Source organism: Heterodontus francisci, chromosome 43, assembly GCF_036365525.1.
Source record: "Heterodontus francisci isolate sHetFra1 chromosome 43, sHetFra1.hap1, whole genome shotgun sequence".
NCBI lineage: Eukaryota > Metazoa > Chordata > Chondrichthyes > Heterodontiformes > Heterodontidae > Heterodontus > Heterodontus francisci.
In genome coordinates, this window is record NC_090413.1 from 25,344,641 (window position 1) to 25,364,401 (window position 19,761).

Sequence of the window (19,761 nt, forward strand, 5' to 3'; positions counted from 1 at the left end):
GTGAAGGCTGCATGCCATTTGTTTGTGTCTGTTATAATTTCCTCCTCCTGAAGACTTCGGCTTCCTTGCTGGAAGTATGGTTGCCACAGCAACTAGTTGGTGTCCATTATCTTGCCCAAGTGGCCATCATTCACATGTGAGAGTCGACGGGCAGGGTCGGCGGGTCATCTGACTAGGATGGACATCACAGTCAAACTGAAAGCTGCCTTCACTTGGCAAGGGTCACTGGTTAAGAATCAAAAGCAGAAACCTGTCCAGTGCTGTGTCTGTCTTAATTCAGAAATGTGCCTCCTACTGTTACCTTAACAGAGACCAGATTATTCAACACAGATTGGGAATCAAACTAGGAGCATTTGTCTTCATGACTTGGCTGGTGATGATAACTTCGTGCCATTGCCCATTGAATTTGCTTGGACCTTGATGAATAACAGTTATTGTGTCCCTTCTGGTTATGCCAGTGATAGAATGGTAAAACACATCCTTATTCGGTATATTAGGCAATGTATATGAGTGCTGCCTAGTCGGCTGACGATTCCTGCCCCAAAAGAGCAATCGCCATGCTCTGCCGACCCTGATTGAATTAGGCCTCGTGTTGGTCTCAGACGGGTCACTGTGCTCCATTGTGTCATGACTGGGGTGTCCAAACTACTGCCTGCAGGTTTTTGAAAGGTGTGTTCTCTATTCTTCTCGCTTGTGCCTAATTCTTAACACAATAGGAGCTTCAGAGTCTTGGTAGTTAATGAGAGCAATCAATTTAAATTAAGCCCACAGGGCACCCTGAGGCACACCTCTGGGGCCTCAGGAGGACACAGCCCTCAGGTGTTTTGATTTCTTCGAACAAATGCCCAGGATTGGCTCCCTTCATTTCAATCACTCGATTAGGAGACCCTAATTTCGTCAATTTCTGAAGCTACATTTCCTTTAGGTCAGTGCTCAGTGCAGCTAACAGTATAGGATCCAGATGTTTGGCTTTGTCTGCATTCCTTTGGTAAAGAAGTGCCTGGCAGAGTTGCTTACATGACATTCAACCACATATTGAGCTGTAAATCAGCTCTTGCCTTGTGTGTCTGTCACATTGCCTTCATTTTAATTGGGAGCTGCAGCTTATTGTCAGCTCAGTGATTCTTGCCTTCGAGTCAGAAGGTTGTGTGGTCAAGCCCCATTCCTGAGACTTGAGCACAAAAATCCAGACTGACACTCCCAGTGCAGTACTGAGGGGGTGCTGCACAGTTTGGAGGTGCTGTCTTTTGGCTGGAGCCTTAAACCACAACCCTGAGTCAGGTGGATGGGAGCACCATTCAAAAGAAGAGCCGGGGAGTTCTCCCTGGTGTCCCGGCAAATATTTAACTCTTAACCAACATCACAAAAGCAGATTATCTCAACTTCCAAAAAGGACATCATTGGCTGTGAAATGCTGAGACATCCTGAGGTTGCGAAAGGTTTGATATAAAGGCACTCTCTTTTATTTCTTTCCTTTCTGAAAGTGAAGAAGGGACCAGAATGATAAGGTAGGAATTTAGAGAGCCCCAGAAGTGGGATTGAACAGCAGCAATTAATGTTGTCAGAGTCTCTTTTAAATTGGATAGAAAAAAAATATTGAATGTGCCTGTTTAGTGACAATTCTTCCTCTTCAGCTTATATTTATAACTTGATATTTTACATTCTTGCCCCAGGGCCCAGTTCAATATTAGTTTTCAGTTGAGATGGTTCTTCATCCATCTTGTTGAGGCAGTGAATTAACAATTAAAATGAAGAAATTAATTGCAAGGTAGAAATTTTCCAAAGCCATTTCCAGTTTGTGTGGGGTGTGGTAGCAATGACTTGGTCATGAGAGGAGTTCCTGTTATGAACTGGACAGGGATTTCAGCTGAAGTAAAGGCAGAAAATGCTGGAAAAACTCAGCAAGTCGGGCAGCAGCTGTGGACAGAGTTAACAGTGGGGTGTGGGAGCATTTTACGAGGCCATTTGGAGGCAGGGGGTGGGCGTGCAAAATTAGGGAAAATTGCGTCTGACCGCTTTCCCGACTTACTCCCTGCCTCCGGCCACATTTCCCAGAGTGAGCTGAGTCCGATGTCGGCAACTCGCCCAGGAGCAACAGAAAGTCAATTGAGGCGGATAATTACGCAATTAGCTTCAGTCTTCCACTGGCATTGTAGTTTTCTCAGCGTCGCGTGGGCCCCACGTTGTGTCGAAAACATCAGAGGAGGTGGTTGCCCAATGGAATGTCGGAGCGGCGTGAGGTTCAAGGCTTTCTAACTTGAAACGGCTAAGATATGGAAAGGCTGATCTCCCCGGCTGGCAGAGGCTGCCCATTGTGTGGGGAGCTTCTGGAGACTGAGGTGTCCGACAGTGCTTGGGGGAGGGGTGATGCAGTGGCGTCCAGTTCCATCAGACTGTTCTGCCTCCATTGTGAACCTCCCACTCCTGCTGCATTCCCCTCAGCAGCAGGCACAGTGAAGGCGGTCGGCCGCCCTTGCAATGGGACGCACTGAATCGACCTCCCGCGTCCTTAGGCCAACCGTCATCCCTTATTGGACGGTGATCCCTGAAGAGGGTTCTTAATTGGACGCAGTCTGGAAAATTGAACCGGCTGCTGCTGTTGGGGGAGAGAGAGAACAAATCTTCATCTTTCAGATTGAGGGGGTACCTAAAGTGACTGCAACTCTTTAGTGTTGGAGCTCTTGACTAAGATAGATCTCAAACATCATGAATGCTGGTTGTGTTTCCATATTACATTCAGTCTTCTTTTTCAGGGTAGCTATGGTCCAAAGGGGCCGCCTGGCCCTTTCGGAGAGAATGGGTTAAGGGTAAGTGTGGCATTAAATTTGGCATTAACCCTCAATTATTCTCATATTCTGTACAATCATGATCCAATTGAATGATGGATCAGGTTTGAGGGCTGAATGGCCTACTCCTATTCCTGTGTTGATATATATGTGTGCCCAATATATAACGTTGTGAATATTTTAACCTCCTGTTTGCGTAGCTCAGTGCTGGTGATGTGGATTCTTTTAATCAGATTCAGATCACCATGTTGAAGCCATTAACTATCTCCCTGCTGTCTGAAGGAGTTTACTCTCCGGGGCCCCTTAACATGAAGACTGTATTAGGATAGCCCTGTAACCTGAGTAATGTCATGCCCCAATTTCCTGCCCCGTTCTATGTTCAGAGTCACTCTCCTGGAAATGATTCTTAAAAGATCAATTTCTCTTTAGCAAACATTACTTAATCTAAATGAAACCATGCAGAGGGATTGGCAAACGGCGGCCAAATATTTGTTGTTAGTGATTGACGTGGCAACTTGCTGATTCTTTCCCCCTGTCTCGGTTTTGCAGGGAGGTGATGGAGCTGTAGGACCTAGAGGATTACCCGGTGAACCGGTGAGTAAGGCTCTTTATAATTGGCTCACTGCATCCTTGTTCAAAACCAGATATTAATTATGTGCTTTCCTTCTTGCTTAGGGTCAGCGTGGATTGCCAGGCCCAAGGGGACATATTGGCCCACCTGGACAGCAGGTACTGTAATATAATGTGCATTGGTTCTGTGGTTCCTTGCCTGTTAGGCTTAATCCATTACTATTGGCAGAGAATCCCCAAAGACTCCTCAGGAATTGAGAGTGATGCATGGATAGGAACTACCTTCAAAACGTGCAGTGCCATGAATGAGAATCAGTCCCATGCTTTCCCTCCAGGTTCCTTAATCTCAGCCTTACTGTCAAGAGAAGATTGCGCTCAATGGGAGGCAAGTGTGTCCCCCCTCCCCCCACCCCCTGCCGCCCACTACAACAAGGGGTGGGAGGAAGAGACAGAGTAGGCCACCAGCTCTGCTCCAGAGGTCTGGTCAGCCCCCCATCTTTCTGGTAGACTTTTAGGTTTTGGTACAGAAAGTCCAAACAGAGAATCGGGCAAATATACAACAAAGTTTGCCACTGCAAAGAGAAGATATATTAAAGTTGCACATGCATAATCATAGAATAGTACAGCATAGGAGGCCATTCGGCCTATTGAGTCTATGCCGGTTCTTTCAAAGAGCCGTCCAATTAGTCCCACTCCCAGCTCTTTGCTCATGTCCCTGCAATTTCTTTTCTCCCCCAAGTATTTATCCAATTCCCTTTTGAAAGCCACGATAGAGTGGTGGAGACAGATTCAATCAGGCAGTGCATTCCAAAACCTAACCTAACCTAGCTTCTCGTCATATCTTTTGCTGATCACCTTAAATTTGCACTCTCTGGTTATCAGCCTTTTTGCCTTTGGCAACAGTTTCTCTTTATTTACTCATCTGGACCCTTCTATCAAATCTCCTCTCAGATTCTCTGCTCCAAACAGAACCATTTCAATGTGCATAAATACTTACTTTTGAGGAGTTCGGAGCTCGGGAGATTGAGAAAATACAAACATAAGAGATATTCTCCCGGCTCCTTCTTGCACACTTTGCTGCCTCAACACTTTCCTCTCAAGAGGAATGCATCCAACTTATCTCAGAATATGAAAACACAGACAAGAAGTGCTTGGGAAATGTCACAGTCCGCAACATCTGACCGAAGCATTAGCAGATCTGGTGTTGACTGTGGGGCCTTGTTTCTTTGTACGGCTGGAGTTTTGGACTGGATGCCTCACTGTCATGGATTGTTAGAGTATTTCAGCTGTGAATTCCAGCTGATTCCGGGGCCAAGAATGCAGTCTTTTTCTTTCTCACACACCAACCACATACGTACTTGCACATGTGTGTCTCTTTGGTAACAGTCTGTGCCCCTCAAAGGGAATCCATCAGCTTGGCTGACCCTCTAATTCTTCAGATTAAGTGTGAAGATTTGAAGTGGAGCCAGGTTTCTACAGGTGCTGTGCAGCTGCAGAATGGTCTCAGCGGTTTGGGTTCAATAGTGATTCATCCCTATTTATGAGTAAAGTGTAATCCGGAGACACGTGCTAATCCACAGAATCCCAATAAAGGGAACCTCTTCTCCTTTGTTCCTGCTTTGGGCAATTCTCCTGGGTGGACGTCTTCCTATTCATTGCTGTGACACAGCATCTTATCAGCCAAGTCATGGTGATTCTGTATAGTGGGACCGATACAACATCAGTCAAACCAATCTCAGTGCAGAGACTGAATTCCCTTCCCATTCATTCTCATTGTATGGAATCTCAACACGACTCATGCAGACACAGATACCGCACTGGTTCATTAATATCCTTTAGGGAAAGGAACCTGACACCTCAACGCACGACTCCAAGTGCACATTAAGTACATGGCAACTAGGAATGGGCTTTAAACGTCTCCATCTCAGGCTGAACCAGACTGTTCACAAACTCATATCTGATCCTGAGTTGAGTTTCCAGCCCCTTATCCTGTCCGTCACAGACTGCCTGCCACCTCACCCATCTCTACCCCTCGCCCACACCATCATCAGCCACTGAGATCCTCATCCGTTTCTTTTGTTACCTCCAGACTGACTATTCCAATGCTCTCCTGGCCAGCCTCCCATCCTCCATGAACGTCAGCTCATTCTAAATTCTGCTGCCTGTATTCTATCCCTCTCACCACTTTGCATATTGTTGACTTCTAATGCACACATTTCTTTGATTTATGTGTGACTGTTAACTGTGTATCCCTGATTGTTAATGCGACTGTTTCTACTGTTTCATATCACCCCACCAACAATCAGTCATCTTTCACACACCAATAACCTCCTGATGGGGATGAAACTTTTTATAATAAAGGATTTTGATTTCCATTTGGACACAGTAATTAAGTGGGCTGATGTCCAGATATTACAAATTAGTGCTTTGTTTTTTTTTTTGTAGTCTACACAAGTCCTGGTTTGAGCATTTCTGGGAAAACCCATTACATATTTATTTGCATTTATCTGTAATATAACGCAATTCGCCACAAGGTTGCATCAAACAAGACCTCAGCAGTCTCAGAGAATCCCCACCATCCCCATTGAATGATTTAAAGCGGAAAGCTATTAAATTCTCATGGAAGACTAAATGTTATAACAGGCCCTTGCTTTTGTCTCTCGTTTGCTGCTTTTGTTAATTGTATTTCGAAACGACCAGCTGGAGACAGTCTGTATATGGACAGTTAGTGCAAGACTCTCTCCATTGTGAGGTTCCAATAGAGTGAGACCACAAGAGGGGACAGTGGACTGTAGGCAGCCCACGCTGTTAATTATCCCGTCAGCAACAATTCTACTTTCTCTTTCCTTTGCAGTAAATCTTTGGTGCTATCAAAGTGGAACATCAGTGCTGAGGAAATAACACTTTTTTTCTTCCATATTTTGGCATCCCAGTGCTAGTTATTGCAGGCATTCCTCGGTCCTGAATACAAAGAACAATTGTGCCCCAAACGTCTGTCCCATTCCAGGGCTCAGGAAAGCTCCCCCGACTGCATCAGTCTGACATTTCCATTTTGCACACTGCCACCCCTACCATCTGTGACAGTTGAGTGCCAAGTTCTGGGCACTGTTGCACTTTAGACCCAAATCCGCTTGACGTTGTTGGAAACATTCCCCCTTGGGGCAATCCTGACTTTCAACTCGTCCGTCTCGGATGAATCCCAGCTCCCGTCTCAAATGTGCGGATGACGGCTGCGCTGATCGGTTACTCAGTGCCCTTGATTTGAACTAGGAACCGGTAATATTCATTTCAAGTAGGCATGGAATAAGATGCACAGTTGTAATATCACTGGCAGCTTTTGGTGGGTTTGTTGGTAGTTTACGTGATGGTTAACTTGACAATTAAAGCATTTATCCCAGTAAGATATGAACAAGTGAGCCCTTGAAACTGAAACTATATTATCCAACACATTAAAGTGCCAACATGTAAGCCATTCTGGCACAACTCCTTTACTCTGCAATCCCATCTTTATTAGAGCATGTAACAGATAATATTTGTTTCCCACACAAATGGTTTGAAATTTGTGCTGCTGTCTCTAGGAGTGTTACGAACTGGATAATTGGGTAACATTATATCCTTTGGGTCAGGCCTTTTGCAATTAAGTTTGGATCGTGAACTTTATATAACACGAGTCAGAGGGTTGGCGGCTTGACATAGAGAGATGCTGTGCTTGGATTGTGTTTACATTCATCTAGAGTCAACTGTACCGTCCTTGTGGAGAGGTCTGAGTAATTGTTGACTGTGGATTCAGCTTCTGTGTGAGCTGAGCAAAGGCTAGCGACAGTTCAATTGATGTAGTTTATCCAAGTAAGGACTAAACATCTATCAAATGCTTGATGGCATTAAAAGTTCCCTACAGCCTCCTTCAACTGTGAGAGTAAGTCAATCATGAAGACCTTTTGAGTCAACATGTAATAAAAGCCTAACCAGCTCATCAAAGTACATCCCTCTCATACCCTAAATCTCCTTGATACAATTTCCAGGTGTTACGAAGATACTTTCTTGGGTCCAGTGGAGTGTGATGCTCCTGTAATCAGACCCCAGACCCCTTTCCAGATTTAACTCTTACTGCACAATATCTATTTATACAATAGCACAATCAAGGACGTGGACTGGAAATCTTACCTTCCGAATATGCCCTCCTGCAAGCTTCCTCAATATTTCTGACAGCGGACTGAATTACATGACATAATGCTTGAATTGTTAAACTACTTTATTTCACAGTGAGATGATTATACAGAGCAACAGTTATGATCCAATTCTCTTTGCGCAATCAATACAACTTATCTTTGTGTAGTAATGCAAAATAAAGAACTGGTCACGTTTCCCCACAAAGTTGAGTTGTTTCACTTGACGTAAAACAAGCAGTCTTTTAACACTATCAGAAGTTGCTCGGAGCTTTCCCTGTAACGAGCCTTTGCAGCCTTCCTTTTTAAAAAAAAATAAAAATTCTCTCTCCCAGTCTTAGATTCCCGTCTTTATCTTCGATCCCTTTTCCACACACCGGGAGGACCATTGCAACACAATGGGTGTTGCTCACTTATCCAGCTAAGTTAGCAACTTCTGTTCCGCATACTTCACCTTTTAAAACATGCAGGAGTATCCAATACTTTTCTCTTTCTCTGCATCCCTTTTGTGGAAAAATGATCAAAAACATTCTTTAAACGTTCTTTAAAATTAAATGGCTGCTTTGGTAAATAGAGCCAGGAAATGGTGGCAACACTCAGTGGGTAACACAGCATTTGTGGAGGGAGAAAGGTAGGACAAATGTTTCCATATTGATGACCCTTCTGCAGAATTTCTAGCTGTGGTTTGCTTTATATTTTATTCCTACCGTAGTATCCAGCGACATTTGGGATATCTCTTAATGCCATTGCCTCTCTTATTCCAGTGGTTCACTCTTTGAATAAAGGCGTGCTCTTCCTCATACATCTGTATGGGATATGAATGGGAATCAGCTGTTCCAACCCCTCCCCACTTTTCTGTTTCGCTGAATCTGTGATAAAAGAAAGTAAAACTTGCATTTATATAGCTCCTTTCAGTGTCCCAAAGCACTTTACAGCCAATGAAGTACTTTTGAAGTATAGTCACTGTTGTAATGTAGATAAGTCATAATGCTCAGTGCCCTGAATGAAAAGTGAAGCAATGGTATGAGTGTTGGCCAACGTTGGAACTTGACCCAAATGCTTAAGACTTTCAAAGAAGCAATCTTAACCAGCACACTGTTAGGTAATCAAAAATTGTGGTCTAAAAAATGGTGCAAAGATTTTCTTTTTCTTTTACAATCAACACAACATTGTAGACTGATTGTAGACGTTATTGAATTTTGTGAGGTTTCTGCCAGGACGAATGATGCAAGACAGTGTCAAGCCTTCGGAACGTAAGAGATGGAAATGCATTCATTTGTTCTTTGCTGTTTCAGGGAATGACAGGTGTTGACGGTCACCGAGGTCACAAGGGAAACTTGGTAAGGCTTTATTTTAAATCTGACCTGGATTATGTTTATTCTATCCAGGATAAGGAAAGGTCATCCTGCCAATGAAAGAAAATTTTAAGAAAAAAAGAAAAGAGAAGGCTGAGGGGTGACCTGATTAGAGGCCTTTAAAATTATGAAAACATTTGATACAGTCGATGTACAGAAGATATTTCCGGTTGTGGGGGAGTTCAAGACCAGGATTCATAGATATAAGATACTCAGTAATAAATCCAACAAGAACAATTACTTACATTTAGATAGTGCCTGTAACACAGCAAAACATCCCAAGGAGCGTTATCAATCAAAATTTGAGACTGAGCCTCATAAGGAGACATTAGGGCAGATGACCAAAAGCTTGGTCAAAGAAGTAGGTGTTAAGGAGCTTCTTAAATGACAAAAGAGAGGTGGAGATGTTTAAGGAAGGAATTCCAGAGCTTAGGGCCCTGGTGGCTGAAGGCACGGCCACCAGTGGTGGAGCAATTAAAAGTGGGAATGTGCAAGAGGCCAGAATTAGAGGAGGGCAGAGATCTCAGACGATTGTAGGTTAGGTTATAGAGAGGGGCAAAACCATGGAGGGATTTGAAAACGAGTCCACAAATTCAATGGGAAATCTGGGAGAAAGTTCTCTACTCAGGGAGTGGTGAGAATGTGGAAGCTATTACCAGAGGAGTGGTTGAGGCAAATAGCATAGTTGCATAGAAGCTAGATAAACACACGAAGGAGAAAGGAATAGAAGATTATGTTGATAAAGTTAGATGAAGAGGGGTAGGAGGAGGCTTGAGTGGAACATAAACACCTGTTGGGCCAAATGGCCATTTTCTGTTCTGTAAAGTCTTTTGTAATTCTGTGTAGCATAAGTTCCCCATCTTCACCTCAAATTGCTCAGCTAGTTCCATCAGGAAGCACCAACCATCCCCTCCTTCCTGTCGCCTTGGAGACGTAGAACAAATTGATGACCTGTAGTCAATTCCTCTGTCAGACCCTCCTCCCTGATCCTCATGGGCAATCAGAGAAGGCCTAGGAGAGCATCCTACTCACTAATTGTTGTTGAGGAATAATCTATTTTTATCTGTTATTTGATTACCTGGGTTGCCAGGATTCCATCTGTTGGCTTCTTGAAGGACATGTGGCATGTCAGTCTTCACTTCCACCTATTGTTCCTCGGGGGAGGGGGGGGTAAGGACCCATGTAACCACCCAATCTAACCCATGCTTCATGTGTCTATATGGGTGGTCCTGAGTTCTACCAGCCCCCATCACACCACCTCTCATTGAATCAATTAATATAATTCCATCGAACATAAATGGCCCTCAGCCACTGAGCTCAGTACGCCCAATGGTTTTACAAATGCATCATTTCTAATGAGAAACTTTTATTGGAAACACCAGTTGAGAACAAGAGGTTCAGCACTGTGTAGAATGCATTACAATGGATTCATAGGGACTAGATAATGGTGTCGAAGGAGAGGGGTAAGAGAGATTGGAGTTGAGGTTTTGACCCATTATATAAGTGCCTTTGTCAATTGACTTCTTGACACTAGTGGCTCCTCTTGCTCATGCTTATTGTTATTGAATTGCAATCCTTTAAGGATTAGTGCAGGAATTCTAAAATTCCCTGCTACTGGATCAGGTTACCCCTAAAACGAGAGTTTTCCTGGGCTCTATGCTCACATCAAACTGTATAAAAATGAGAACGGTGATGACCTTACACTTAAGTGCCTTCTGAATGTTGTCCAGCTTGACTGACGAACTCTCTTGTGTTTTAAGTGCAGCACTATATTGCAATGTGCAGGAGCACACATTTTGCAGCTGCACATGAATATAAAATCCATTCAGATGAGCAGGATGCAATTAGTTTTACACTTGTCATCTCATCTGCTGCATACTTTCTACTTTTAAGCTGAAATACAATAAATTCCTCCAAGGTACTTTTCATGCTTCACAGGCAGTGAAGATTTTGTGAAATGCTGTGATCTGTAATAGAAGCAAACGTGGCAGCCAGTTTTCACACAGCAAGATCCTACTAACAGCAGTGAGATGAATGACTAGATAATCTGTGTTAGTGGTGACAGTTGAAGGGTAAATATTGGTCTGCACACTGAGAGTGAGTCCTGTTCTTTGAATATCATCAATGGATCTTTTGCATCCACCTGAGAGGGCAGAAAGGCGTGTGTCTCCTCATCCTTCTGAAATAATTTAGTAATAAGCATTAGTTCAGTCCATTCATTATTTTTCAGGCCACCTCTAAGTCCACCCAGTCAAAATACTGCAAATGCTGGAAATCTGAAATATAAACAGAAAATGCTGGATTTACTCAGCAGGTCAGGCAGCATCTTTTTAATTTTATTCAGAGATGCAGCACTGAAACAGGCCCTTCGGCCCACCAAGTCTGTGCCGACCAACAACCACCCATTTATACTAACCCTACAGTAATCCCATATTCCCTACCACCTACCTACACTAGGGGCAATTTACAATGGCCAATTTACCTATCAACCTGCAAGTCTTTGGCTGTGGGAGGAAACCGGAGCACCCGGAGGAAACCCACGCGGTCACAGGGAGAACTTGCAAACTCCGCACAGGCAGTACCCAGAATCGAACCCGGGTCCCTGGAGCTGTGAGGCTGCGGTGCTAACCACTGCGCCGCCTGTGGAGAGAGAAACAGAGTTTAATAGGCTAAATTTTCCCACGCGGATCAGGAACTGGACATCAGGACCTTTTCCGGATCCAATTAGGGATGGCGGCTGCATTCAGAAGGCAGGATTTAGATGTAGCGGGCCCCATTTCCAGCCACAGCCTCAATTACAACCACCTCGGCTGCAATATTTCCCTGCCCAGACTGACCCCTACTACAAAGCCCCTCCTCTCACTTTTCACAACCCGAGAGTTCTGCTTCCACTACGGCAAGTCTGTGGCAATGCTCAAACCCCCCTGTGCTGATTCCCCCTTTAATAAAAAAGATTGAAATGGCTGCCACTTTAGTCAATGGCTTCCCGCTGTGTAGCTGCCTCATCTACTTGGATGAGGTGCTGGCACAGTGTGGTGCTCGTGTGCCTCTGACAAAATTGCACCTCTGTGGCAAAATACCTCTCAAGTGCCTGCTCAATTGCCTTCATTGCCTGCCTGCCACTACCGGCCAAGAGGCCATCATCCCCAAGAAACCACCTCGGGAAAAGTCCCGCGGATGCGGCACCATGTCGGGGCAATCAGTGTGCCATCCAGTTGCACAAAACTGTTGGCATTCCTGCCTCCGAAACCACCTCCTCCTTCATGGCAAAACTCAGCCCATTTCAGGTCAATGCTCTTTCTTCAGAACTGCAGGGTTAGAGATTTAACAGGCTTTAAGCAAGTACAGAGGCAGGGAAAGGGAAGAAGAGAAGGAAAGAACAAAAGGGAAGGTGTGCGATAGGGTGGAGGGCAGGAGAGATTAAATGAACAACAGAATCATCGCCAGCACCTGCTGTCCAAAAAAACTAGAAGAGTAGTCATGACCTAAAATTGTTGAACTTGATGTTGAGCTTCATTGGAACAGTGCAGCAGGCCGAGGACAGAGAGGTCAGAGTGGGAGTGGGGCAGAGAATTAAAATGACAGGTGACCAGAAGTTCAGGGTCATGCTTGCGGACTGAATGGAGGTGTTCCATAAAGCAGTCACTCAATCTCCAATTGGCCTCCCCATTGTAGAGAAGAGCTGTGAATACAGAGTGCACCTCTACGGAAGACTGAGCCGCTGTAGAGCAGATAGACCCATCTCTTTACACCTATCTGGTGAGCACGTCATGGTTGCAGGCCAGGTAGTAATGGAATAATGCTCTATGTGTCTTCCTTCCCAAGGGCCCTCAAGGTGAACCTGGACCTCCAGGTCAACAAGGCAACCCAGGATCTCAGGTGAGAAAGCACTGAAATAATATGTACCATACTCTCTGATTTTTCTTGCTTAATTCTCTATGAATTTTTGGACTTGCTTGGGTTTCTGTAGTTCCCACGTTGACCCTATATTTATGGGGGGGCGGGGAAGAGAGAAATATTTCCATTAAATCTATCTTGCCAACTTTTCTAAGATTGTTTTTTAATAAATTAAGAGGCTTAACCGATTTATTACTATTGTAGGGTCAGACAAGGTTTATTGCAACATGTAATAAGGTATTATTTAATCATTTTTATGATGCTTGGTAATTGCCAGTGATTAAAAATTGGTTACAAGATGCAGTGGAATATAAGAATCTGCAGGATTGGCAAAGACCATCATGGTTTTTCTGGCTAGTCACATGACCAAGGAAATCTCATATTCTACAGTAACTTCAATCCAATCTTTCTGCAAGTACTGAACCATTCATTGTAGGATATGCTGATCCAATTAAACTCCTGCTGTTTCCCTTGGCAATCCATGCCTTACATCCATCAAACTCTGCATAATCTAGTTAAATCTTATAATGTCTTACTGTTTGGAGAGTCTATAACAATGAGTAATGCCTCTTTAATTACCAAATTAAGCTGTATGCTTATAGATGAAGAAGTGCCTTGCTTCTTAAAGGGGTAATGGTTATCATTATTTCATTTCTAAAGTCCACGTTCCCAATAATTTTCTTATTTCTCAAGTTGCTGATTCAGATCTTGGGTGTTCTGATTAAGCATTTAGACACCAAGTAGACAACAGCCCTTCCCAAACCTCTGAACCCACAACACTCAAACAGGACCAGCCCTGGGTGGGGAGTCTAGAACCAGGGGACACAATTTCAAAATAAGGGGGAAGCCACTTAGGACCGAGAGGAGGAGAAATTTATTTACTCAGAGGGTTGTGAATCTTTGGAATTCTCTACCCCAGAGGGCTGTGGAAGCTCAGTCATTGAGTATGTTTCAAGCAGAGATTGACAGATTTCTAAATATCAATGACATAAAGGGATATGGAGATAGTGTGGGGGGAAAAGGCCTTGAAGTGGATGATCAGCCATGATTGTATTGAATGGTGGAGCAGGCTTGATGGGCTGCTATGTTCCTAGCCAGTGAGCACTCAACTGGAACTCCGAATTACTTCAATTTCTTCCTGAGCTGAGTTACTGTCACCTCTTCACGAAAGAAGCTATCTTTATTTTTTATTTTTTTGCAGGGGTTTCCTGGACCTCAAGGCCCCATTGGACTTCCTGGTGAAAAAGTAAGTTCTCAAATGATTTCAGTTGGCGTGCTTTGTGCAACTGAGTGTAGTTACATGGTGATAAGCTGAATAGTGTGCAGATAGGAGAGAAAAGACCCAAAAAAATGCACTGGTGGGACGGAGACTTTGGGATTTCCACTTGGGCTTCAGATGGTAATTAAAAGACATTATGCAGCCAGAAAACCAAGGATGTTCACTCACGTCATTCGCCATCTTTCGAACTGGACTTTAAACCAAGGCCCCATCTTCCCTCTCAGGTGAATGTAAAAGATCCCGCTGCACTAGTGAAAGAAGAATAGGGGAGCTCTAATGCTGTCCTGACCAACATTGAGCCCTCATCCAATATCACTAATAAAACAGATGTCTGACCATTGATCTCATTGCTGTTTGTGGAATCTTGCTGTGTGCAAATTGGCTGTCACGTTTTCTTCCATGACAACAGGGCTACACTTCATTGACTGTGAAGTGCTTTTTGTAACATACTGAGGCCCTGAAAGACTGTGTATAAAACCACGCTTTCCTTTCAGTCTTTCTTTGTCTTTCCTTCTGAAACGCAATCTGTATTTTTCATTTTTTATATACCTTGACTTCTTTTTCTTTATTTAAAAATAAAACTTATGGTGCATTTGTATAATAACTTTGTCATTTCCTCAGCTTATCCCAAAATGCTTTACAATCAACAGATGCAATGCAGGCAAATGGAGCAACCAAATTGCACACAGCAAATAAATGATTAACCAGCAAGTCTGTTTTTGGTGATGTTGGTTGAAGGCAGAAATTTTGGCCAGGTCACCACTTGAATAAGAGCCATCCGACATTTGAATAGGCATACAGAGTCTCGGTTGAAACATCACGCCCAAATGATAGCTCCTCCAACAATGCAGCATTCCTTCAGTACCACATTGCAGTGTCATCCTGGATTACGTGAGCTTGAACCAATGATCTCTCAATTCAGAAGTCAGAGTGTTCCCAATTGAGCCAAGCTGGAAAATGCATGACATAGGAATTGACTGTTATGTTAGCTGTTTACTCGGAGTCCAGATCCCAACATGGAGGACCTGACATCTGCACAAGAATAGTTTATTTTAGTGGTAACTTGACTTTATTTAGCTCATTCATCATTGATGATCCGATTCTGAATGCTCTGATTTGTTACAGTAAAGCTGCGTTCTAGGTTTGATATTTGCAGTTCATTAAAACCATTCTAATAATTTAGAGAGGAACAGACATTATCCAATAAAAGCAAAATACTGCGGATGCTGGAAATCTGAAACAAAAACAAGAAATGCTGGATTCACTCAGCAGGTCTGGCAGCATCTGTGGAAAGAGAAGCAGAGTTAACGTTTCGGGTCAGTGACCCTTCTTCGGAACTGACAAATATTAGAAAAGTCACAGATTATAAACAAGTGAGGTGGGGGTTGGGCAAGAGATAACAAAGGAGAAGGTGTAGATTGGACCAGGCCACATAGCTGACCAAAAGGTCACGAAGCAAAGGCAAACAATATGTTAATGGTGTGTTGAAAGACAAAGCATTAGTACAGATTAGGTGTGAATATACTGAATATCAGCAAGTGCAAACCTGAAGAAAAACAACCAGGTTGTTTTTCTTCAGGTTTGCACTTGCTGATGTTCAATATTCAGTATATTCACACCTAATCTGTACTAATGCTTTGTCTTTCAACACACCATTAACATATTGTTTGCCTTTGCTCCGTGACCTTTTGGTCAGCTATGTGGCCTGGTCCAATCTGCACCTTCTCCTTTGTTATCTCTTGCCCAACCCCCACCTCACTTGTTTATAATCTGTGACTTTTCTAATATTTGTCAGTTCCGAAGAAGGGTCACTGACCCGAAACGTTAACTCTGCTTCTCTTTCCACAGATGCTGCCAGACATTATCCAATGTTGCACTGATAATATGCAGTTTCATTCCTAATTGTCATCTAGTTGTAACCTGTGTTGCAACAAGTTCAAATGTGGTTGAATGAACAGAGGGCATTTGGGACTTGTTATGGGATATGCATCTGAATTTATCTGTTGTGATGAGACTCTACTTGTCATAATATGCCATGGATCCACAGCCTCTGCAGATGTACAGACCTTATTCTCTGTCAAGAGCTTGCACATAGGGGAGAACGCAAGTGGTTGAATGTCCTTTGTTTACAGTTCATGAGCTAGACATGGTAATTTACTATTTGAACCGCATTGACTAATTATTTTTCTCCAAACTTTGCAGGGACCTCCAGGCAAGCAAGGGCTCCTGGGGCTAATCGGAGCAGATGGTCCTACGGTGAGTTACATGGATTGCATAGTGTTAACTGTGTGACCTTGAGAATGATGAGTCATTCTGCTGTTGAGGTTGCTGTCTACTAGTGTTGATGTTATAAAGACTAGAATTATAGATTGACTACAGCACAGAAGGAGGCCATTTGGCCCGTTCGTGTCCATGTCAGCTCTCTGCAAGAGCAACTCACCTAGTCCCACACCCCTGCCTTTTCCCTGTAGCCCTACACATTTTTTCTCTTCAGATAATGTGGTTGAATCTTAAATGCTCTCTGAAATGGCCTAGCAAGCCATTCAGTTCAAGGGCAATTAGTGTTGGGCAGTAAATGCTGGCCTAACTTGTGATGCCCACATCCCACAAGCGAATAAAAAAAAATTGTCCAGTTCTCTTCTGAAAGCCTTGATTGAATCTGCCTTCATCACACTCTCGGGCAGGATCCTAACCACTCGCTGCATAAAAATGTTTTTCTTCTTGTCTCTGTTGCTTATGGACCCCTGCATCTCAATTGCTAAAGGTGCCTCCAATAGCTTGGTTTTCCCTTTTCCCCACTGAAACACTTGACTATCTGTAAAGCTCAAGTCTGTCAAACACTTGGTTACCGATCCCATATCTGTGCAGCCTCTTCCCACAACTCTGCCATATTCAAATAAAATCATGTTGTAAGTTGGATGGCTTTCCCCTTATTGCCTTTAAACTCTACCTTCTCTCCATCACAATCTTTCCTGGGTCCCAGTATTTCATTGTTATTCATCATCATGGCTTCTCTAAGTTTCACCTTGCTTCCATTCTATTCCTCTCTCACCCCTGTTGAAATGAAGACCTAGAGTTTTTTTCTTTAACTCTCACTCATTCTTTCTGTGCTCCACACTACAGGAAAGATGCTGAGGCCACAGAAAAGGTTCAATGCAGTTTCTCCAGGAAATACTTGGGAAAAAGTGGGACCGTTTTCTTTATAAAAAGACTGGATTACAAAGTCATTTAATAACGGTGTTTAAAGGACTGGAGCAGTGTCAATTAAATCAGACTGTTTCCAGTGATTGAGAGGTCTAGAATGAAGGGGCCTAGATATAAGATTTAATGTAAGAAATTTAAGACCAAGAACGTACACAGTGGCTTGGGAGGCTGTGGTGTGTGTTGAGTTAGTGATTGAAGCAGAGACAATGGTAACATTTAAGGACAGGTGTTTGAAGGACCAGGGAACAAAAGATCATGGAAACACAGCAAGCCATTACAATAGGTCTACATGGACATTAAGCACTAACATGACTGAATGGCCTGTTTCTGTGTTATTTCTATTTAATTTTCAGGAACAAAACTGGGAAGACAGAAGGATCCACATACAAAATGTGCCTTCATTGTGATACCTGCTGAGAGATATTGGGAACTTTGAAAGTAGTGTGGGAATAGAGTATTGCAGATTGAAGTGATGGAGTCTATGCAGAGGAAATCATTCATGCAAATGTTTAAATATTTGAATGCATTGGCAGCTGTGTTGTGTGAGCAGCTGCACTCAGTTGTACAGATGTCCTGGTATTGCTGCAGCTTGCATCAAAAAATTAGACTGGAGAGTTTTAGTGGAGATCAGACATTTTTAATTTTTAGATGTTAAGGTTGGGTCTTAAAAGATGGAATTTAGTTTTTGAGGTTTTTTTATTCATCTGATGTGAGGTGTAAACAGTGATTACTGTGCCTGCCGTTGTGAAGCGTTCAGTGGATTCCCTTGTTTCACTGGGAAATACTAGACGAGTGCACCATTGTAGAAATGGGCCTTCTTATGGTCATTTAGTGACCTATTTAAACTCCCAACATCCTCTGTGTTACTGGAAATATCTAACCTAATTCAGGACGCAACTGAGCATTGCACAAGGCACGAGCCTGCATTGTGTGTAAATTGGGAGAGACACCAGGCAATGGGGGAATTGGGGGAGGGTACAGGAAATGGGGGAATTTGGGGAAGGCACCAGTCAATGGGGGAATTGGGGGGAGAGCACCAGTAAATGGGGGAATGGGGGGGGGCACCAGTAAATGGGGGAATTGAGGGGGAGAGCACCAATAAAAGGGGGAATTGGGAAAGGCACCAGTAAATTGGGGAAGGGCACAGGGAATGGGGGATTTGGGGGGGCACCAGTAAATGGGGGAATTGGGGGGGCGCAGTTTATCGGGGAATTGAGGATGGCACCAATAAATGGGGGAATTGGTGGGGGGCACCAGTAAATGGGGGAGTTGGGGGGGCACCAATAAATGGGGGAATTGGTGGGGGGCACCATTAAATGGAGGAATTGGGGGGGGCACCAATAAATGGGGGAGTTAGGGGCACCAATAAGTGGGGGAATTGGTGGGGGGCACCAATAAATGGGGGAATTGGCAGGGGCACCAGTCTATTTTCTCTAGGACCCAATAGAAGTTGTTAAAATTCTGAAGGTGTTTGATAGGGTCGACGTAGAGAAGATGTTTCCACTTGTGGGAACACCAATAAATAAAATTACTAATAAATCCATTAGGGAAGTCCGGAGCAACATCTGTACCCAGAGAGTGGTAAGAATGTGGAACTCACTACCACAGGGAGTAGTTGAAGTGAACAGTATAGATGCATTTCAGGGGAAGCAGGATAAACACCTGAGGCAGAAAGGAGTAGAAGGATATGTTGATAGGGTAAGCTGAAGAAGGGAGGAGGCATAAACACTGGTATGGTCCAGTTGGACTGAATATTCCTGTTCTGTGTTCTATTCTTACACGTACGCTTATGCTGTGTCTTATCTTTTCGAAAGACGTGTTAATAAACTACACAGGGTTCTGGGTCTTCACTCTCTGCTTTTCCACACTCCCTGTATGGCTGGTTTGAACTTGCTCTGTCTATGGAAAGAATGTGGATTAGCAATTAGACAGGATGTAATGATTCCAGATCATGTTTACAATAACGATAGGCCAATAATTAGCCGGTTTCTTCTTGACACATAGGCAGAAAAAGATCAGTAGAATGAAGATAAGCAGAGCTAGAGTTTCTTCACCGGTTTGCATCAGGACAGAGACCCATAACCGAAGGCATGGGAACGGGCTGATCCCCAGCCCTCCCGAGAGCGCTATCAACCCTCCAGGATTGCCCTGGAGTCTCCAGGAATTGAAGATTAATCTCCCAGCCATTGCTGCGAGTAACACTGGGGATGAAAATCACAAGGGGAATTAAAAACATGTTTCATTTTTGATATTCTCTAAATATTTTGGTTTATTATTGAGAAAAGGTATTGGAATTGGAGAAGAAAAAACGTTTTGGAGAGGGAGGGGTGTTTGGAGGAAGGAGGCCACATGATGAAACCTCCAGGAATATGTCCAACCAGAGTTGGCAAACCCAGAACTGGAATGTTGGGGCCAATATCAAGGAGGGAATGGAGTGATTGACAAATAAAATAATTTTCAAAGTCTCTGAATATATCGTTTTAAAGGATCGTGTAATGTCCGCA

At 43.6% G+C, this 19,761-nt stretch overlaps 1 protein-coding gene across 2 annotated transcripts in view; it reads left to right on the forward strand.

The window, feature by feature from the left end:
* LOC137355733 (collagen alpha-1(XI) chain-like) overlaps window positions 1-19,761 on the forward strand; it is a 244,071-nt gene that overhangs the window by 126,907 nt on the left and 97,403 nt on the right. For both annotated transcript variants that reach the window (XM_068021204.1, XM_068021206.1), the window contains 7 exons: window positions 2,754-2,807; window positions 3,336-3,380; window positions 3,462-3,515; window positions 8,818-8,862; window positions 12,703-12,756; window positions 13,976-14,020; window positions 16,256-16,309. In XM_068021204.1, the coding sequence (XP_067877305.1) occupies window positions 2,754-2,807; window positions 3,336-3,380; window positions 3,462-3,515; window positions 8,818-8,862; window positions 12,703-12,756; window positions 13,976-14,020; window positions 16,256-16,309 (351 nt within the window). The remainder of the gene's footprint in view (window positions 1-2,753; window positions 2,808-3,335; window positions 3,381-3,461; window positions 3,516-8,817; window positions 8,863-12,702; window positions 12,757-13,975; window positions 14,021-16,255; window positions 16,310-19,761) is intronic.